The following is a 23,273-nucleotide window of genomic DNA, read 5'->3' as shown; positions in this document are numbered from 1 at the left end:
AGTAGTCGTCAACAGAGTAAAGTCCGAGGCAGCTACGGTGAAAAGCTCTGTTCCACAAGGCACAGTACTCGCTCCCATCTTGTTCCTCATCCTCATATCCGACATAGACAAGGATGTCAGCCACAGCACCATGTCTTCCTTTGCTGATGACACCCGAATCTGCATGACAGTGTCTTCCATTGCAGACACTTCAAGGCTCCAGGCGGACATCAACCGAATCTTTCAGTGGGCTGCAGAAAACAATATGAAGTTCAACGATGAGAAATTTCAATTACTCAGATATGGTAAACACGAAGAAATTAAATCTTCATCAGAGTACAAAACAAATTCTGGCCACAAAATAGAGCGAAACACCAACGTCAAAGACCTGGGAGTGATCATGTCGGAGGATCTCACCTTCAAGGACCATAACATTGTATCAATCGCATCTGCTAGAAAAATGACAGGATGGATAATGAGAACCTTCAAAACTAGGGAGGCCAAGCCCATGATGACACTCTTCAGGTCACTTGTTCTATCTAGGCTGGAATATTGCTGCACACTAACAGCACCTTTCAAGGCAGGTGAAATTGCTGACCTAGAAAATGTACAGAGAACCTTCACGGCGCGCATAACGGAGATAAAACACCTCAATTACTGGGAGCGCTTGAGGTTCCTGAACCTGTATTCCCTGGAACGCAGGCGGGAGAGATACATGATTATATACACCTGGAAAATCCTAGAGGGACTAGTACCGAACTTGCACACGAAAATCACTCACTACGAAAGCAAAAGACTTGGCAGACGATGCAACATCCCCCCAATGAAAAGCAGGGGTGTCACTAGCACGTTAAGAGACCATACAATAAGTGTCAGGGGCCCGAGACTGTTCAACTGCCTCCCAGCATACATAAGGGGGATTACCAACAGACCCCTGGCAGTCTTCAAGCTGGCACTGGACAAGCACCTAAAGTCGGTTCCTGACCAGCCGGGCTGTGGCTCGTACGTTGGTTTGCGTGCAGCCAGCAGCAACAGCCTGGTTGATCAGGCTCTGATCCACCAGGAGGCCTGGTCACAGACCGGGCCGCGGGGGCGTTGACCCCCGGAACTCTCTCCAGGTAAACTCCAGGTTAGTGTCGTTATATTATCTCCTTGATCCTGATTGTGTCGCAGTTGCTTGTTATATTGCTATTGGGCTTAGCAGTCGTTTTATTGTTCAAGCAAGCTGTTCTGATTGCCAGATGGTCAAGAAGTTAGTTAATGTGAGGACTTAGTCACTAGTTAAGTCTAGTTGAGTTTTGAGACATAGCGAACTACTTAGAGCACTTACACACATACACACAAGCATACTTGTACATATTTGTAATATCTTATTAAATGTTAATGTACCAGACAGTACTTAAGATGCATAAATGTGATACGTGCCTTCAGCACAATACTACTGTACACGAGAGAAGTGTAGGAACTTGTATCCTATATTATATTCAATTGATTAATTTAATTTACTTTGATCTTATACCTCTAGACTTTGTTATTAATAAATTTATTAAATTTTAATTTCTTTAGTTAGTAGCCTACCAGTTGAAATCCTGAAGCACTAATAATTCTTATTGAATTCTAATGGATAACTGAACCAGGATACTGACTACTAGTTACGAAAACCCAGTAACAGGCTGGATGCTAGAAGGGCAGTCCTTTCTAGTATTCACTGGAGGTCTCTATACTTATTAGAAATCGCGTTTTTTGTAACATTCAGTTCCTTGGACCAAGAGCCCCCTCACCAGCATCAAAGCATCTCGTTGCAAAATGACGAGAGGCTGAAGCATTCTCCTCCCGCCATACTCCTCAAGGGTGGTGGGTGCCTTAATACTGGTAACAGGCTCTTGATTCAATGAATTAGAGCTACCTTCCCCTTGTGACAGAAAGACAACATACAGACTGTGGAAAATACTGTATATTTTCCGAAAATACAGTGTATTTTGTATGTAAATTGATGGAATATATTGTAGGTAATAAAAATTAATTTGTAAATAAATAAAGAACCAGCGAAATGGGTGAGCGTCGCTGTGGAGGAGTCGCCATTGTTTTGAATTGACCGAGACAAACGTTAGTGAAAATCGGAAGAATTTTCGTCGCTCTAGAGGTTATATTGGGTTTTAAACCTCTCAAATAGGAGTTGAAATTGTTGGAATTGCAGTCCTGCAGAACGTGAGAATTAGGCGACTGGACAGGACTCCGTAATTAGATGGAAACAGGATATTACCAGCTGAGTCGTTGTCTATATTTATGTTGAAATTCTGGCCAGTATTTTTTTCATAATTTAGGCAGGGGGTTTTGTGTATGACACACCGTAATCTCCAGACTAATTGGTGAGTGGTATTAAGATAAATTCTCCTTCAATGTATATGTATTCATTTTTTAAATTTAATATAGAGTCCACATATTTATATTAATGTTTTACCAGAATTCCTGGTGATGTATATTTCATTTGAAATTAATATAGGTCCAGAGTAACTTGTGGAGATAGAGATGTAGTAGGTATCGAAGGGGTGCATTTTTTGTGACCTAAGTGTCCTAAAATTCCTACTTGTCTCTGTAACTTTGATAAAGAATAATTATCTTTGTTACCATTTACTGGTATGTATCTAATGAGATTCATCCAAGTAAATTTAATTTTCCACACAGACCTTATGGACAGACGTTGGATTGTTCTCAACACATCTTTATATCAATCAATATTCTCTCGAAATTTATAAGTGACATGAGTAACTATTACCAAAGTTTCTCCTTGACCTTGTGACCCTTCAGGGATTATTGCTTAGGGTAGAGACCTGGGGCTACAGGAGGGTTCTTCAGGTGAAAAACCATCCTAGGAAAGGTCCTGTGCTTCCACCAGCGGAACATCAACCTTCTCTACAGGAGCAACGACCTCAACGACTCCTTGATCCTGGGATCCTTCCTGCACGAGGAAGCCATCTTCACCCTTCTCTTTGTGCACAGGACAGAAGCTGACTTCCAGTGAGTGATCCCGCCAGGGTGGCAGAGGATGCCAGAGTCCTAAGGGTATCGGAAGGACCCCTAAAAGACCTTCGTTTAGAGATATGGAAGACCTCTTTGTCAAGGTGCCCCGTGGGCTGGTAGCACAAGCTCTCGCTTCACACGGCGAGGGTCCGGGTTCGATTCCCGGCGAAGGAGTAGAAACATTGGACGTGTTTCCTTACACCAGTTCTCTATGTTCACCCATCAGTAAAACGGGTACCTGGGTGTTAGTGGACTGGTGTGGATCGCATCCTGGGACAAAATTGACCTAATTTGCCGGAAATGCTCTGCATAACAAGGGGCTTTCTATATAATAGTATGTCATTGATGTCAACTAGGACTGTATACCTTGTACATGTACTTGTAGAAATAAAGATGTTATTATTATTATTATTAATTATTATTATTATTATTATTATTATTATTATTATTATTATTATTATTATAAGGTGGCAAAATAATTTCAAAATCATAAGGACATCGGAAGGGCCCCAGGGTATTGGAAGGACCCCAGGGTATTGGAAGGACCCCAGGGTATTGGAAGGACCCCAAGGTATTGGAAGGACCCCAGGGTATTGGAAGGACCCAGGGTATTGGAAGGATCTCAGGGTATTGGAAAGATACTAGGGCATCGGGAAGACCCTATACTATAGGGTCTATAGTACTGGCAGGACCCCTCGACAGAGTGACAAAATCCTCAATATTCCTGGAAGATGAAGATCTTGACTCTATGTTAAATAACTCACACAGAGCATCCTACTCCAACTGTACTCTCCCCTCCCCATCCTCACATCAAACCTGATTACTTCTCATTCCTCAGACGCTATATGCCCCCTACAGGTTTAGCGTTACCCCATGATAATGATAATTATAATATCTCTACTTAGTCTGACGGACTTTAATTTCATCAATTTCAAATTGTATTATTTCATCAACGTCATTATACAATGAGTTCCATCTCACTGACGTTTGCGTCGTCATCTATACAAAATGTATCTCCTGTTGTCACGTAGATTATTCAATGATCTGCAATCCATCAAAATTCTGTCTGATAGACGCATGTATGTACAATGATATATTTTATTTAAACTCAATGGCCGTCACCAGCCAGGCAGAGTGACCTAACCAAGAAAATACATTCGCCATCATTCATACACTCGAAGTCTTTCCAGAAATGCTCTGAGAGCACAGCCAGATTACCTCTCAGACTGCAGCCTCCCCGTCTGCCCTTTCAGCTTCCAGGGCTCAAGTATGGCTAACTGGTTACCTGGAGGTTATTCCGGGGATCAACACCCCGCGGCCTGGTCCATGATCAGGCCTCCCGATGGATCAGGGCCTGATCAACTAGGCTGTTACTGCTGGCCGCACGCAGTCCAACGTACGAGCCACAGCCCGGCTGATCCGGCACTGACTTTAGGTAACCGTCCAGCTCTCTCTTGAAGGCAGCCAGGGGTTTATTGGCAATTCCCCTAATGCTTGATGGGAGGCTGTTGAACAGTCTTGGGCCCCGGACACTTATGGTGTTTTCCCTTAGTGTACCAATGGCGCCACTACTTTTTATTGGGGGCATTTTGCATCGCCTGCCCAGTCTTTTACTTTCGTAGGGAGTGATTTCTGTGTGCAGATTTGGGACCATTCCTTCCAGGATTTTCCAAGTGTAGATTATGATATATCTCTCCCTCCTGCGTTCCAACGAGTACAAGTCAAGTGCTTCCAAGCGTTCCCAGTAGTTAAGGTGCTTGACAGAACTTATACGTGCAGTAAAGGATCTCTGTACACTCTCTAGATCAGCAATTTCACCTGCTTTGAATGGAGATGTAAATGTACAGCAGTATTCCAGCCTAGAGAGAACAAGTGATTTGAAAAGGATCATCATTGGCTTGGCATCTCTCGTTTTGAAAGTTCTCATTATCCATCCTATCATTTTCTTTGCACTTGTGATCGTGGCACTGTTAAGATAAGATAAGATAAGATTTCGTTCGGATTTTTAACCCCGGAGGGTTAGCCACCCAGGATAACCCAAGAAAGTCAGTGCGTCATCGAGGACTGTCTAACTTATTTCCATTGGGGTCCTTAATCTTGTCCCCCAGGATGCGACCCACACCAGTCGACTAACACCCAGGTACCTATTTGCTGCTAGGTGAACAGGACAGCAGGTGTAAGGAAACGTGTCGAAATGTTTCCACCCGCCGGGAATCGAACCCGGGCCCTCCGTGTGTGAAGCGGGAGCTTTAGCCACCAGGCCACCGGGCCTGAAAGTGAGATCCTCAGATCCTGCTTCTTAGCACTCTTTCAAAGATTTTCAAATGAGTTGCGTTGCTTATACTTCAATAATATGTCTATTAAAAATCAATTGTTTCCACTCCTAACACACTAAACCCGTGATGGAAGGTTAGTCATTCGTTCTCTAACTGGAAGACAGAAATAATTCTCTCTGTTGTTCAATAACCATTTCTGTTTGGTAAGTATTGTGCAGTATCTACTGTCTAACGTTAGTAAAATGCAAGAGCTTCCTTGATGGACCAATTGATGTCCTACGAAGAAAGGTTGAGGGAAATCGGCCTGACAACACTGTAGGACAGGAGGGTTAGGGGAGACATGATAACAACATACAAAATACTGCTTGGAATAGACAAGGTGGGTAGAGACAGGATGTTCCAGAGATGGGATACAGAAACAAGGGGTCACAGTTGGAAGTTGAAGACCAAGACGAGTCAAAGGGATGTTAGGAAGCATTTCTTCAATCATAGAGTTGTCAGGAAGTGGAATAGCCTAGAAAGTGATGTAGTGGAGGCAGGAACCATACATAGCTTTAAGATAAGGTATGATAAGGCTCAGGGAGCAGGGAGAGAGACAGGACCAGTAGCACTCGGTGAAGAGGCGGGGCCAGGAAATTAGTCTCGACCCCTGCAACCACAATTGAGTACAATTAGGTGAGTACACCTAACCATACGTGACTCACGAAATCGTAATAAAATGATTGCAAACAAATCAGGGAAGGGGTGGGGGTTGAACCCATGGCAAGATGAGTTCTGAAACTCACAGGTCAGTGCGTTAACCACTCGGCCAGCTGGATGAATCTTATTAGCCAGCTGGCTCGTCTGAATACCTATCTCTGTCCTTGTGTCATTCACATCTCTCCTTGTACTTCACACGTGTCCATCACTTATGTCCCTCACCCGTGTACTCACTCTCATCCGTGTACTTCACCTGTGTTGTATACTCTCCTCCGTGTACTTCACCCGTGTTGTATACTCTCCTCCGTGTACTTCACCAGTGTTGTACACACTTTCCTCCGTGTACTTCACCCGTGTTGTACACTCACGTCCCTCGTCCGTGTAATAATCCATCATGAAGCCAGTGTGTCTACATCCGTCGTTTGATTCTAGGGACCCAAAGAACAAAGGAAATGCCGTTTAAATGTACATTTTTAACACAAATATTCCTTGTTCAGCTTCCTTCGTAGCACTTACTGTGCGGTAGACAGTTTTGGTGTTCTCCGTGACCCTCACCCCGTGACCCCCTCACCCCGTGTCCCTGACCCCCGCGTGCACCACAACATTCCTCACTGTATTGACCACCTTGGTCACTTCTGGGTGTCCCAGCTACAGCCAAGCAAGTGTAAACTCCAGTCCCTCAACAACACACTTCTGGAACGAGACAATGTACGTAATATTCTTCCTCACCTTGTAAAGCGCTAAACCCGCTTGGCGTCACTGAGCACAGTGTGTATGTGTGTGTGTCGGGTGGAAGCTTGATCCTCCGTCCGCTGTTATATGTATGAAGGTTTCCGTATATACACAGACGTATTTCGGTATATACACAGACGTATTTCGGTATATACACAGATATATACCTGACTTTAACAATAGTATGTAGAGATGATTCTCTCATTGAGGGATTATACACGATCTCTGAGTGTATACACACGATCTCTGAGTGTATACACACGATCTCTGAGTGTATACACACGATCTCTGAGTGTATACACACGATCTCTGAGTATATACACAAGATCTCTGAGTATATATACAAGATCTCTGAATGTATAACCGCTCACTGAGAGCATATCAGGAGAATATGTATTCATTGTATATACAGTATGGACAAGGTACACCAGCGGTTTCCAATCTGCTGTCTGCAGACTCCTAAGGGTCCACAAGGGTAGTACTGGAGTCCAGAAAGGTGGTACTTGTGGTCCACGAAGGTAGTACTGGGAGTTCACAAAGGTAGTCCTGAAGGTTCACAAAGGTAGTACTGGGGGTTCACAAAGGTAGTACTGGTGGTCATAAAGGTAGTACTGGTGGTCAAAGGTAGTACTAGTGGTCCACAAAGGTAGTACTGGTAGTCCAAAAAGGTAGTACTGGTGGTTCACAATGGTAGTACTGGTGGTCCACAAAGGAAGTACTGGTGATCACAAAGGTAGTACTGGTGGTCACAAAGGTAGAACTGGTGGTCACAAAGGTAGTAATGGTGGTTCACAAAGGTAGTACTGGTGGTCCACAAAGGTGGTACTGGTGGTCCACAAAGGTAGCACTAGTGGTTACAAAGGCAGTACTGGTGGTCACAAAGGTAGTACTGGTGGTCACAATGGTAGTACTGGGGGTCCACAAAGGTAGTACTGGTGGTCACAAAGGTAGTACTGGTGGTCCACAAAGGTAGTACTGGTGGTCCATAAAGGTAGCACTAGTGGTTACAAAGGCAGTACTGGTGGTCACAATGGTAGTACATGTACTGGGGGTCCACAAAGGTAGTACTGATGGTTCACGAAGGTAGTACTGGTGGTCACTATGGTAGTACTGGGGGTCCACAAAAGTAGTACTGGTGGTCACAAAGGTAGTACTGGTGGTCCACAAAGGTAGTACTTGGGGTCACAATGGTAGTACTGGGGGCCCACAAAGGTAGTACTGGTGGTCACAATGGTAGTACTGGGGGCCCACAATGGTAGTACTGGTAGTCACAATGGTAGTACTGGTGGTCCACAAAGGTAGTACTGGTGGTCACAATGGTAGTACTGGTGGTCCACAAAGGTAGTACTGGTGGTCACAATGGTAGCACTGGGGGTCCACAAAAGTAGTACTGGTGGTCACAAAGGTAGTACTGGTGGTCCACAAAGGTAGTACTTGGGGTCACAATGGTAGTACTGGGGGCCCACAAAGGTAGTACTGGTGGTCACAATGGTAGTACTGGTGGTCACAATGGTAGTACTGGTGGTCCACAAAGGTAGTACTGGTGGTCACAATGGTAGTACTGGTGGTCCACAAAGGTAGTACTGGTGGTCACAATGGTAGTACTGGGGGTCCACAAAAGTAGTACTGGTGGTCACAAATGTAGTACTGGTGGTCCACAAAGGTAGTACTTGGGGTCACAATGGTAGTACTGGGGGCCCACAAAGGTAGTACTGGTGGTCACAATAGTAGTACTGGTGGTCACAATGGTAGTACTGGTGGTCCACAAAGGTAGTACTGGTGGTCACAATGGTAGTACTGGTGGTCCACAAAGGTAGTACTGGTGGTCACAATGGTAGTACTGGGGGTCCACAAAAGTAGTACTGGTGGTCACAAAGGTAGTATTGGTGGTCCACAAAGGTAGTACTTGGGGTCACAATAGTAGTACTGGGGGTCCACAAAGGCAGAACTGGTGGTCCACAAAGGTAGTACTGGTGGTCACAATGGTAGTACTGGGGGTCCACAAAGGTAGTACTAGTGGTTACAAAGGCAGTACTGGTGGTCCACAAAGGTAGTACTGGGGGTCACAATTGTAGTACTAGGGGTTCACAAAGGTAGTACTTTTGGTCCACAAAGGTAGTACTGGTGGTCACAATGGTAGTACTGGGGGTCCACAAAGGTAGTACTGGTGGTCACAATGGTAGTACTGGGGGTCCACAAAAGTAGTACTGGTGGTTACAAAGGTAGTACTGGCGGTCCACAAAGGTAGTACTGGTGGTCCACAAAGATGGTACTGGGGGGTCCACAAAGGTAGCACTAGTGGTTACAAAGGCAGTACTGGTGGTCACAAAGGTAGTACTGATGGTTCACAAAGGTAGTACTGGTGCTCACAATGGTAGTACTCTCAGTAGTAGTACCAGTTCCTAGTAACCAGTTACCAGTAACCAGTGTACCAGTAGATGACTCACTACCAACCAGTAACCAGTGTACCAGTAGATGACTCACTACCAACCGTCTCTGCGTGAATCACTGACTGTATTCATATTGCTGCTGACCATAGCATGATTTCAAACACCCCCTCACACATAGGCACTGGTGGGTCAGTCAAGATAGAGAGCAGAGAGAGGCAGGTCGGCTGTTGGCGCTTTCCCATACTTTCTGTTATATTATACGTACTACCAGCCTACGTGAGTATTCTTACCCTATCCACGTATCGAAAACCCACATGACAGTACTGGGGGTCCACAAAAGTATTACTGGTGGTCACAAAGGTAGTACTGGTGGTCCACAAAGGTAGTACTGGGGGTCACAATGGTAGTACTGGGGGTCCACAAAGGTAGTACTGGTGGTCACAAAGGTAGTACTGGTGGTCCACAAAGGTAGTACTGGTGGTCCACAAAGGTAGCACTAGTGGTTACAAAGGCAGTACTGGTGGTCACAAAGGTAGTACTGGTGGTCACAATGGTAGTACTGGGGGTCCACAAAGGTAGTACTGGTGGTCCACAAAGGTAGTACTGATGGTTCACAAAGGTAGTACTGGTGGTCACAATGGTAGTACTGGGGGTCCACAAAAGTATTACTGGTGGTCACAAAGGTAGTACTGGTGGTTCACAAAGGTAGTACTGGGGGTCACAATGGTAGTACTGGGGGCCCACAAAGGTAGTACTGGTGGTCACAATGGTAGTACTGGTGGTCACAATGGTAGTACTGGTGGTCCACAAAGGTAGTACTGGTGGTCACAATGGTAGTACTGGTGGTCCACAAAGGTAGTACTGGTGGTCACAATGGTAGTACTGGTGGCCCACAAAGGTAGTACTGGTGGTCACAATGGTAGTACTGGGGGTCCACAAAAGTAGTACTGGTGGTCACAAAGGTAGTACTGGTGGTCCACAAAGGTAGTACTGGGGGTCACAATAGTAGTACTGGGGGTCCACAAAGGTAGAACTGGTGGTCCACAAAGGTAGTACTGGTGGTCACAAAGGCAGTACTGGTGGTCCACAAAGGTAGTACTGGGGGTCACAATTGTAGTACTGGGGGTTCACAAAGGTAGTACTTTTGGTCCACAAAGGTAGTACTGGTGGTCACAATGGTAGCACTGGGGGTCCACAAAGGTAGTACTGGTGGTCACAATGGTAGTACTGGGGGTCCACAAAAGTAGTACTGGTGGTCACAAAGGTAGTACTGGTGGTCCACAAAGGTAGTACTGGGGGTCACAATAGTAGTACTGGGGGTCCACAAAGGTAGCACTGGTGGTCCACAAAGGTAGTACTGGTGGTCACAAAGGCAGTACTGGTGGTCCACAAAGGTAGTACTGGGGGTCACAATTGTAGTACTGGGGATTCACAAAGGTAGTACTTTTGGTCCACAAAGGTAGTACTGGTGGTCACAATGGTAGTACTGGGGGTCCACAAAGGTAGTACTGGTGGTCACAATGGTAGTACTGGGGGTCCACAAAAGTAGTACTGGTGGTTACAAAGGTAGTACTGGCGGTCCACAAAGGTGGTACTGGGGGTCCACAGAGGTAGTACTGGTGGTCCACAAAGGTAGTACTGGTGGTCACAATGGTAGCACTAGGGGTCCACAAAGGTAGTACTGGTGGTCCACAAAGGTAGTACTGGTGGTTACAATGGTAGTACTGGGGGTCCACGAAGGTTGTACTGGTGGTCCACAAAGGTAGTACTGGTGGTCACAATGGTAGTACTGGTGGTCCACAAAGGTAGTACTGGTTACAATGGTAGTACTGAGGGTCCACAAATATAGTACTGGTTGTCACAATTGTAGTACTGGGGGTCCACAAAGGTAGTGCTGGTGTTCACAAAATTAGTAATGGTGGTCCACAAAGGTAGTACTGGTGGTCACAATGGCAGTACTGGTGGTCACAATGGTAGTACTGGTGGTCACAATGGCAGTACTGGTGGTCACAATGGCAGTACTGGTGGTCCACAAAAGTAGTACTGGTGGTCACAATGGTAGTACTGGTGGTCCACAAAGGTAGTACTGGTGGTCACAATGGTAGTACTGGGGGTCCACAAAAGTAGTACTGGTGGTCACAAAGGTAGTACCGGTGGTCAACAAAGGTAATACTGGGGTCACAGTGGTAGTACTGGGGTTCCACAAAGGTAGTACTGGGGGTCTACAAAGGTAGTACTGGTGGTCCACAAAGGTAGTACTGGTGGTCACAGTGGTAGTACTGGGGTTCCACAAAGGTAGTACTGGTGGTTACAAATGCAGTACTGGTGGTCCGCAAAGTAGTACTGGGGGTCACAATTGTGGTACTGGGGGTTCCCAAAGGTAGTACTGGTGGTCCACAAAGGTAGTACTGGTGGTCACAATGGTAGTACTGGGGGTCCATAAAGGTAGTACTGGTGGTCACAATGGTAGTACTGGGGGTCCACAAAAGTAGTACTGGTGGTTACAAAGGCAGTACTGGTGGTCCACAAAGGTAGTACTGGGAGTCACAATGGTAGTACTGGGGGTCCACAAAGGTAGTACTGGTGGTCCACAAAGGTGGTACTGGGGGTCCACAAAGGTAGTACTGGTGGTCACAATGGTAGTACTTGGGGTCCACAAAGGTTGTACTTGGGGTCACAATAGTAGTACTATGGGACCGGGAGCTAAGTTCAAAATCTGAAGAGGCTGCAGCGGTGTAAGAATGTATAATTACTCACGAAAAGACTGATAAAGAAAATCTTTCAAAATTTCTGAACAATTTCGAAATCAGCAGGAATAGTCAATTTTTTTAGACTTGTTCTTAAACTGTTGGTCTTATTTTATGGGCTACCGTCTCGAACATGCCAAACCTCCATCATTATTCAATACAACTTTTCAGACTTTTGGTTGAATGTGAAAAACGAGTAGCCAGAACTGGCATCCAAAACACTGTGATATTTAATGCCATTCCCCACTACATATTTATGTGAGCAGACTTTCTCCCAGCTCTTTTATATAGAATCAAAATACAGAAACAGGATGAAGGAGGAACCTGATCTACGTTTAAAATTGTCTGCCATTAAACCTGAGATTCGGAACGTTGTGTCAACAATGCAGCGTCAACCATCCCATTAAACTATTTTTTTTAATACTACCATATATTTAATTGCATACTAAGTTACATATGTCTTTCAACTGAGAGATGAAACTGGGAAAACGAGTTTGCTGTTAGTTAATAAAATGGACTTGAGTAGACAGACTTTTTGAAAACCTGGGGGTCCCTGGAGGAATTAGGTAAAATAAAAGGGGCTTCTTCTTGGTGGTGAAAAGGTTTGAAATCACTGATATACACAATATAGAACAAGGCACATGGGGAGGGAAATCTTTAGCTCTGGATCTTTTGCACTCTCGTGTGTCGTCAAGAGCTATGCAATGTTGCAAGACAGCAATAGATAGGAAGGGAAATTCTCTGAGGCAAGGCAGAAGATATCAGTGGCTGCCCATGGGCTGTCATCGATACCTACACCCACCATCACCTACCTGCTCCTATCTACACCCACCTACACTATCCATAATCCATATACACCACCAACACCCACCTACATTACCCACCTCCACCATCAACGCCCACCTATACTACCCACATACACCACCAACACCCAACTACATCAACACCCACCTACATTACCCACATACACCATCGACACAAACGTACACCCACCCACACTACCCTACAGTGCCAACACCCACCTACAGCACCTACACCAGCACCCACCTACACCGGCACCAACCTACACCAGCACCCACCTACACCGGCACCAACCTACACCAGCACCCACCTACACCGGCACCAACCTACACCAGCACCCACCTACCTGTAAGCAACGCCTCTCATAGCAGGTCGAGAGAGTACCACCAGGTTGAGAATATTGGCCACCACACCAATGGAGACCAGGACCGGGAACACCACCTGGTACACGGTCCACCTCAGGTAACGCAGGTCAGGCTGGTCCACCTCCGTGCAGTTCACCAGCAGGTCGGAGTCACGCAAGCTGCAGAAGAGCAAGAAACACTCGGGTTACAGGTCAGTCACGCAGGCTAAAGCTGAAAAAAATGCTTATTACAGGTCAGTCACGTAGGCTGAAGCTGAAAATAACATTTGGTGAGATGGGGGTATTATTTTTACCGTATTTCTTTAAATATGAAAATTTTCTTAAATACGTAATTGTTGAAATAATTGTTTTTCCTCACAACTTGACTTAGAAATTCACTAAACAAGAGCAGGAACTTTCTAATACAGGTCTATTACAGGTCAGTCACGCAGGCTGCATTGAAACAATAGCCCGTATTACAGGTCAGGTAGGCTGCATTCATGGGGGAAGGGGCACCAAACCCGTAGGGGGCCATACAACGCCTGGAGTAATAGGAGGCAATGATATTTGATCCAAGGAAAGGGAGGATAGGTCCAATTCCTTGGATCAAAAGCCCCCTCACCTCAAAACTGCGTCTTTAAGAGTGATGGACAGATTACATCGACTTTACATCTCTACAGCTTCTTATTCTGTATTCGACTGAAGAAACCTACTGTGTAGGCGAAACGTTTCGGAATGAAGATCCCTAACTGTTATACATGTGTCTTACTTATCAACTTGTCAGTATTGTATACCATTATATTCACTCTGTCAGATTCTGCAACACAACGGTATCATAGCACAGTGGATTGTGTTGTCGGCCACACCACAACACTGAAGTACTGATTACTACTTAATAAAAATAATCTTTATTTATATAAGTACATGATACAAGGTATACAGACGATAGTTGACGTCAGTGACATAATATATAGAAACCCCCTGGTTATGCGGAGCATTTCGGGCAACTTAGGTTAATCTTGTCCCCCAGGATGCAACCCACACCAGTTGGCTAACACTCAGGTATCTACTTGCTGCTAGGTGAACAAGGACAGCACGTGTAAGGAAACACGCCCAATGTTTCCACCCGTATCGGGGAACGAACCACGGACACTCAAAGTGTGAACTGAGTGCGCTACCAACCGAGCTGGGGTACATCTGCGTGGCCCTTGCGGTGGATGAACAAGAAGGGAAGAAAGTGGGGGTGTATGAAGGTTAGGTTAAGTAGGTTTGTCAGGAAATAGGACAAGTGTTTCCTGACGCGGGTCTTAGTCATATGATGACCCACAGCTGGAGCTTCTGGTCATCTGACTGAGTCCTTCAGCTGGCTAACCGGTCAACCCCTTTAAAAATCTGGTTATGATTTTAACCATTTGGATTTTTTCACTAAGATGGTTTGTGTGATGTAAGAGACGTTCCGGATTAAAAATACGGAGGTTCCAGAATACAACTCATTACTACTGTTCTCTTGTTACGTGCGTTGTGGTGAGATTAAACGTGTTTCATCCTCCGTGCTAGTAAGCTTGCTAGCGAGGTTGCTGGCGAGCTTACTAGTGGGCAGGACAGAGGGCATCATTGCCGATTCGATTCGATGAGCTTCGCCGGTACTGTCCCGACCCGATTCTTGTCCAGTTAGTGGCCCGGCGCATCATTGTGGTGTCGTACAGAGGACGTCGAGAAAGAAGCCTTCACTCTCAAGCTTCAGAGTGAACTTGATGGTGAGGTTGAGTGAGTTGATCCTGCCCAGGTCATGGATATCTAGACATAAGATATCATCCACGTACAACAACCAAGTCATGGCGATGAGAAGAATGGAACAAGATCCATTTCCCGAAATGTTCTACGTAACTATGGGCTATCTCCATGTACAACTTGATGTCACCCATCTCTGTACATTGTATCACGCAAAAATAAATTATTATTATTATTATTATTATTATTATTATTATTATTATTATTATTATTATTATTATTATTATTATTATTAATTTCTAGGTTCTCTGCCCCACTGTCATCCAGTGTCTCACTCATAAATTAAAGTGAAATATTCTGGTAAAGAAGTGAAGCGAGGTAAACATACAAAATGACATGAATGTCAGGTAAACATTAATACTAATAGACCACTATCAATCACCTCAACCTTAATGGAAGTGCGACGATGGTGTGACGGAGAATGTGAGGAGAAAATGTAAAGGACAGTGTGAGGGAGAGAATGTTAGGATGAGAATGTGAGGGGTGTGTGAGTGAGGGATATGTGAGACAGAGGGTATGGGAAACAAGGTGTGTGTACTCACCTAATTGTGGTTGCAGGGGTCGAGACTCAGCTCCTGGCCCCGCCTCTTCACTGATCGCTGCTAGGTCCTCTCTCTGCTCCATAAGCTTTGTCATACCTCGTCTTAAAGCTATATATGGTTCCTGCCTCCACTACATCACTTGCTAGACTATTTCACTTCCTGACAACTCTATGACTGAAAAAATACTTCCTAACATCCCTTTGACTCATCTGAGTCTTCAACTTCCAGTTGTGACCCTTTGTTTCTGTGTCCCATCACTGGAACATCCTGTGTATGTGTGTGTGTGTACTCACCTAATAGTACTCACCTAATTGTGGTTGCAGGGGTCGAGATTCAGCTCCTGGCCCCGCCTCTTCACTGACCGCTACTGGGTCCTCCCTCTCCCTGCTCCATGAGCTTTATCATATCTCGCCTTAAAACTATATAGGGTTCCTGCCTCCACTACATCGCTCGCCAGACTATTCCACTTCCTAACAACTCAGTGGCTGAAGAAATACTTCCTAACATCCCTTTGACTCATCCGAGTCTTCAGCTTCCAATTGTGACCCCTTGTTTCTGTGTCCCATCTCTGGAACATCCTGTCTCTGTCCACCTTGTCTATTCCACGCAGTATTTTGTATGTCGTTATCATGTCTCCCCTGACCCTCCTGTCCTCCAGTGTCGTCAGGCCGATTTCCCTTAACCTCTCTTCGTAGGACATTCCCCTTAGCTCTGGAACTAGCCTTGTTGCAAACCTTTGCACTTTCTCTAATTTCTTGACGTGTTTGACCAGGTGTGGGTTCCAAACTGGCGCTGCGTACTCCAGTATGGGCCTGACGTACACAGTGTATAAAGTCTTGAACGATTCCTTACTGAGGTACCTGAATGCTATTCTCAGGTTTGCCAGGCGCCCATGTGCCGCAGCAGTTATCTGGCTAATGTGTGCTTCTGGCGACGTACTCGGTATGTTGCAACCCCTGAATGGGTTACAATGATTATTATGTATATATATAATGTATATTATCTTTTCATATAATTTTATATTGCTTATATTTGCGATAATAGCTAAATCGTAAATATATTGCTTTATATTCTTATTTGACTTATGTTGTTAGGATGTACATAATATGTGCTCAGTTCAAGTCTTGATTGTCAAACTACTGTAATTATCGATTGTCGCTCGTTATACTGCCGGCTTCTGAGCTGTGCTGTCCACGGGGCTATCACGTGATCGAAGGGGGGGGTGTCCTCACCTCTCGTGAAGTATTCAGTCTGCTCGAGACTCGCTTGGTGGTTGGACAGATTGTCTGTCTCATTATTCTTGTTAGTTCTGTAGAACTCTGTTCACAGAACATTGTATAGACTTAGTGATTTTCGACGTTGTACTGAGGTTGTGTGTCGCTTAGACACTCTGAACATCTCAGGTCCTGAGCTATAGCTTCTGACCTAATTTTGTACTGGTTTCTGTGTATTGTCACAGTCGGGTTTTTCCTATGCTGAACTTAGATTCAGTAGTATGGGAGTTTTGTAACTTTTGTGGAGGATCTGCTGATGGTCCCTACTTAGTGTCGTTATATTATCTCCTTGATCCTGATTGTGTCGCAGTCGCTTGTTATATGGCTATTGGGCTTAGCATTCTTTTCATTGTTCAAGCAGACTGTTCTGGTTGCCAGTCGGTCAAGAAGTTAGTTTATGTGAGGACTTTGTCAGTCACTTGTTTAAGTCTAGTCGAGTCGTGAGACATAGTGAACTACTTAGAGCACTTACACACATACATACACACTTGTACATATTTGTAATATCTTATTAAATGTTAATGTACCAGACGGTACTTAAGAATTATAAATGTGATATGTGCTTTCAGCACAATAATATTGAACTCGAGAGATTGATTTTATTTTGATTGCTGTGATTAATTTAATTTGATAATATACCTCTAGACTTAATAAATTTATTAAATTTTAATTTCTCTAGTTAGTAGCCTACCAGTTGTAATCCTGAAGCACTATTGAATAATACTGAATTTTAATGGATAATTGGACAAGGATACTGACTAATTGTTACGAAAACCCAGTAACAGGCTGGATGCTAGAAGGGCAGTCCTTTCTAGTATTCACTGGAGATCTCTAAGCTTTTAGAATCGCGTTTTTTGTAACACGGTATTATACTCACCCCTAGATCTTTCTCCTTGAGTGAGGTTTGAAGTCTTTGGCCTCCTAGTCTATACTCTGTCTGCGGTCTTCTTTGCCCTTCTCCGATCTTCATGATTTTGCATTTGGGGGTTCAATTCTAGGAGCCAGTTGCTGGACCAGGTGTCCAGCCTCTCCAGGTCTCTTTGTAGACCTGTCTGGTCCGCATCTGATTTAATTCTCCTCATTAACTTCACATCATCTGCAAACAGGGACACTTCTGAGTATCCCTTCCGTCATGTCGTTCAGATATACCAAGAATAGCACTGGTCCCAGGACTGACCCCTGTGTGACCCCGCTCGTCACAGGCGCCCACTGTGATACCTCATCACGTACCATGACTCGCTGTTGCCTCCCTGTTAGGTATTCTCTGATCCATTGCAGTGCCCTCCCTGTTATATGTGCCTGATCTTTTAGCTTCTGTACTAATCTCTTGTGAGGAACTGTGTCGAAGGCCTTCTTGCAGTCCAAGAAAATGCAATCAACCCATTCCTCCCTCTCATTTCTTACTTCAGCTACCTTGTCATAAAGCTCTAGTAGGTTTGTGACACAGGATTTGCCTTCCATGAATCCGTGCTGGCTGTTGTTTATAATCTTGTTCCGCTCCAGGTGCTCCACTATTGTCCTCCTGATAATCTCCATGACTTTGCATACTATACACGTCAGTGACACTGGTCTATAGTTTAGTGCTTCATTTCTCTCTCCTTTCTTAAAGATGGGGACTACATTTGCCATCTTCCATACCTCAGGTAGTTGCCCAGTTTCAAGGGATGTGTTGAAGATTGTGGTTAGTGTCTCTGCTCCCTCTCCCTGTACCCCCGGAGAGATGTTGTCCGGCCCCACCGCCTTTTAGGTATCAAGGTCACTTAGCAGCTTCTTCACCTCCTCCTCAGTTGTGTGCATTTCATCCAACACTTGTTGGTATATCTCTTGTTGGTGTACCTCACTGTTTTGTCTTCCCAGTGTCCCTTCAGCCTCCACCGTAAATACTTCCTGATATCTCATGTTGAGCTCCTCACATACTTCTTGGTCATTTCTTGTGAGCTCCCCAACTTCTTTCCTCAGCCTGATTACCTGGTCCTTGACTGTTGTCTTCCCCCTGTGTGTGTGTGTGTGTGTGTGTGTGTGTGTGTGTGTGTGTGTGTGTGTGTGTGTGTGTGTAAGGGAGAGTCTATGAAACAGGTGTGTGGGAGGAAGAAAAATAATGCGAGGGTGTGTGAAGAACGCAATGGAATAGATGTGAGCAGGGACGGATCTACTATGAAACTAATAAAGCTTAAGCTTCAGGGACCCTGATCCCAGACGGGTCCCAGAAGCCACTTTAGTCCACGTTCCTTTAAAATTTGGGGTCTACTGTATGAGTTTTTTTTAAATAATATTAATGATACAGTGTAATTCAGTACAAAATAATAGTTAAAATAAAAATTAAAAGTTTTTTAAAGTATCATGTAGGCTAGCCGCTGCTGGTTGCGACGGGGCCCCATAACAGTTACGCTTCAGGGCCCCAAAAAATATAGGTCCGCCACTGTGTGTGTGTGTGTGTGTGTGTGTGTGTGTGTGTGTGTGTGTGTGTGTGTGTGTGTGTGTGTGTGTGTGTGTGTGTGTGTGTGTGTGTGTGTGACTAAGAGGGAGAGTATGAAGGAGTGCGTGATAATGTGTGAAAGTGCGTTAATGTGAAGCTTTGAAGGAGAGGGTTTTAACAGAAGCAGAGCCATGCTCATGGTGTCCAGTCTTCACTGTGTAATTTGTCATATAATTTTCATAAATTTCACGTTTTTTAATCTTTGGATACCCTCCTATTTATATGAACCCATCCTATATAACTCAAAGTGAACAAGGCATTAGACCTAAAAGACTTAAGGGAAGGACCCAAATTGTTGCCAGATGGATGGGTCTATTGCCCCTCCCTCGTAATATCTGGGCGCCAGGGCTACGTTTCCTACCTAATGAAGTGTATCAGCCCCTTCAACGTAGGTGTTACAAATACCAGCACTAAGCCCATGGTGCAGTAGACTGCAAAATGCTCCAAGAATGTAGTAAGTGTGCAGGGAAACATCCCACTAGGAAATACACAATGGGGTTTGACAGAGTGGGGAAGGCTGGAAATTTAAATGTATTAACTGTAAAGAAGTAGGAGTTACATGTCGGCATAAGAACTGCAAATGGAGCCCCAAAAAACCTTCGATCTAAATCAGACAACAGTCCATCAATGGCAACGAAGGGTGAGGCCAGTCAGCCTACCAGTGCCATACCTGTGACCCCACCTCTAGGAAGTGTGGGAGATCCCGTCCTTCCTGTTAATGTTTCTCGTGACACCAGACTGCTTTCTGCTACGCCAGTTGTGGAGGAGCTAGCCACCCCTGCTACCACAAATGGAGCCACTGATATGCCACCAATCACACCTGTGACCACACCTGAATATGTGGATCAGCCTGTCAGTCTTTCCAACACACACATCGTCAACAGTCAGACGGACGCCACATTCGTCACCCCACCAGGAGCTGGGGACGAGGTAAGTTCTTAATTTTAACATTTTTATTATGGACTCCAGACTCATCCTGTGGGCGGTAGTCAAAAGATCACAGAGGCACATAATGGGTCCAGGGACTGGACCGCAAAGGTTTTGATAGATGAATAAGTTACAGTGGTAATGAACAATTTGCATGTTTATGCAGACATGAATTAGGTCACACACACACACACACACACACACACACACACACACACACACACACACGTTCAGGACCCTGTACACCGTATACGTTAGGCCCATATTGGAGTATGCGGCACCAGTTTGGAACCCACACCTAGCCAAGCACGTAAAGAAACTAGAGAAAGTGCAAAGGTTTGCAACAAGACTAGTCCCAGAGCTAAGAGGTATGTCCTACGAGGAGAGGTTAAGGGAAATCAACCTGACGACACTGGAGGACAGGAGAGATAGGGGGGACATGATAACGACATACAAAATACTGAGAGGAATTGACAAGGTGGACAAAAACAGGATGTTCCAGAGATTGGACACAGTAACAAGGGGACACAGTTGGAAGCTAAAGACACAGATGAATCACAGGGATGTTAGGAAGTATTTCTTCAGCCACAGAGTAGTCAGTAAGTGGAATAGTTTGGGAAGCGATGTAGTGGAGGCAGGATCCATACATAGCTTTAAGCAGAGGTACGATAAAGCTCACGGCTCAGGGAGAGTGACCTAGTAGCGATCAGTGAAGAGGCGGGGCCAGGAGCTCGGACTCGACCCCCGCAACCTCAACTAGGTGAGAGTACACACACACACACACACACACAGAGGGAGGGCACTACAATGGATCAGGGAATACTTGTCAGGAAGAGAGCAGCGAGTCATGGTACGTGGCGAGGTGTCAGAGTAAGCTCCTGTGACCAGCGGGGTCCCACAGGGGTCAGTCCTAGGACCAGTGCTGTTTCTGGTATTTGTGAACGACATGACGGAAGGAATAGACTCCGAGGTGTCCCTGTTTGCAGATGACGTGAAGTTGATGAGAAGAATTCACTCGATCGAAGACCAGGCAGAACTACAAAGGGATCTGGACAGGCTGCTGACCTGGTCCAGCAATTGGCTACTGGAGTTCAATCCCACCAAGTGCAGTCATGCAGATTGGGGATCTAGGGGGGCCAGAGACTACAAATCTCACTCAAGGAAAAAGATCTTGGGGTGAGTATAACACCAGGCACATCTCCTGAAGCGCACATCAACCAAATAACGGCTGCAGCATATGGGCGCCTAGCAAACCTCAGAACAGCATTCCGACATCTTAATAAGGAATCGTTCAGGACCCTGTACACCGTGTACGTTAGGCCCATATTGGAGTATGCGGCACCAGTTTGGAACCCACACCTAGCTAAGCACGTAAAGAAACTAGAGAAAGTGCAAAGGTTTGCAACAAGACTAGTCCCAGAGCTAAAAGGTATGTCCTACGAGGAGAGGTTAAGGGAAATCAACCTGACGACACTGGAGGACAGGAAAGATAGGGGGGACATGATAACGACATACAAAATACTGAGAGGAATTGACAAGGTGGACAAAGACAGGATGTTCCAGGGATTGGACACAGTAACAAGGGGACACAGTTGGAAGTTGAAGACACAGATGAATCACAGGGATGTTAGGAAGTATTTCTTCAGCCACAGAGTAATCAGGAAGTGGAATAGTTTGGGAAGCGATGTAGTGGAGGCAGGATCTATACATAGCTTTAAGCAGAGGTATGATAAAGCTCACGGTTCAGGGAGAGTGATCTAGTAGCGACCAGTGAAGAGGCGGGGCCAGGAGCTCGGACTCGACCCCTGTAACCTCAACTAGGTGAGTACAACTAGGTGAGTACACACACACACACACACACACAAGGTACCAGGCAACAAGGTAACAGAAGTAAGACACGAGAGAGAGGGGTGGGTAGATTGCGTTTTCCTAGACTGCAGGAAGGCCTTTGACACAGTTCCCCACAAGAGATTAGTGCAGAAGCTGGAGGATCAGGCGCACGTAAAAGGGAGGGAACTGCAATGGATAAGGGAATACCTGACAGGGAGGCAGCAACGAGTCATGGTACGTGAAGAGGTATCACAGTGGGCGCCTGTTACGAGCGGGGTCCCACAGGGGTCAGTTCTAGGACCAGTGCTATTTTTGATATATGTGAACGACATGATGGAAGGAATAGACTCTGAAGTGTCCCTGTTCGCAGATGACGTGAAGTTGATGAGAAGAATTAAATCAGACGAGGATGAGGCAGGACTGCAAAGAGACCTGGACAGGCTGGACATGTGGTCCAGCAACTGGCTTCTCGAATTCAATCCAGCCAAATGCAAAGTCATGAAGATTGGGGAGGGGCAAAGAAGACCGCAGACAGAGTATAGGCTAGGTGGACAAAGACTACAGACCTCACTCAGGGAAAAAGACCTTGGGGTGACCATAACACCGAGCACATCACCGGAGGCACACATCAACCAAATAACCGCTGCAGCATACGGGCGCCTGGCAAACCTGAGAATAGCGTTCCGATACCTTAATAAGGAATCGTTCAAGACACTGTACACTGTGTATGTTAGGCCCATACTAGAGTATGCAGCACCAGTCTGGAACCCACACCTGGTCAAGCACGTCAAGAAGTTAGAGAAAGTACAAAGGTTTGCAACAAGGCTAGTCCCAGAGCTCAAGGGAATGTCGTACGAGGAAAGGTTAAGGGAAATCGGACTGACGACACTGGAGGACAGAAGGGTCAGGGGGGACATGATAACGACATACAAGATACTGCGGGGAATAGACAAGGTGGACAGAGATAGGATGTTCCAGAGAGGGGACACAGGGACAAGGGGTCACAACTGGAAGCTGAAGACTCAGACGAGTCACAGGGACGTTAGGAAGTATTTCTTCAGTCATAGAGTTGTCAGCAAGTGGAATAGCCTAGCAAGTGAAGTAGTGGAGGCAGGAACCATACATAGTTTTAAGAAGAGGTATGACAAAGCTCAGGAAGCAGAGAGAGAGAGGATCCAGTAGCGATCAGTGAAGAGGCGGGGCCAGGAGCTGAGTCTCGACCCCTGCAACCACAATTAGGTGAGTACAATTAGGTGAGTACACACACACACACACACACACACAGTAGCGACCAGTGAAGAGGCGGGGCCAGGAGCTATGAATCGACCCCTGCAACCACAAATAGGTGAGTACACACACACGAACACACACACACACACAGGGTATTTTTCCAGAATGGTTTGTAATATACCACTGTGGATAAAATACTTTGACATTTCTTGAAC

The 23,273-nt window shown here is 45.5% G+C and overlaps 1 protein-coding gene across 1 annotated transcript in view; it reads right to left on the bottom strand.

Annotated features, from left to right (window-relative positions):
• LOC128698966 (probable G-protein coupled receptor B0563.6) overlaps positions 1 to 23,273 on the bottom strand; it is a 150,884-nt gene that overhangs the window by 6,699 nt on the left and 120,912 nt on the right. Inside the window, exon 2 of the mRNA XM_053791429.2 lies at positions 12,992 to 13,168. Coding sequence (XP_053647404.2) covers positions 12,992 to 13,168 — 177 coding nt within the window. The remainder of the gene's footprint in view (positions 1 to 12,991; positions 13,169 to 23,273) is intronic.

The sequence above is a fragment of the Cherax quadricarinatus genome, chromosome 55, assembly GCF_038502225.1.
Source record: "Cherax quadricarinatus isolate ZL_2023a chromosome 55, ASM3850222v1, whole genome shotgun sequence".
NCBI classification, from domain to species: domain Eukaryota; kingdom Metazoa; phylum Arthropoda; class Malacostraca; order Decapoda; family Parastacidae; genus Cherax; species Cherax quadricarinatus.
The sequence above is the reverse complement of the archived record's forward strand: the minus strand, read 5'-3'. Positions and strand labels throughout refer to the sequence as shown.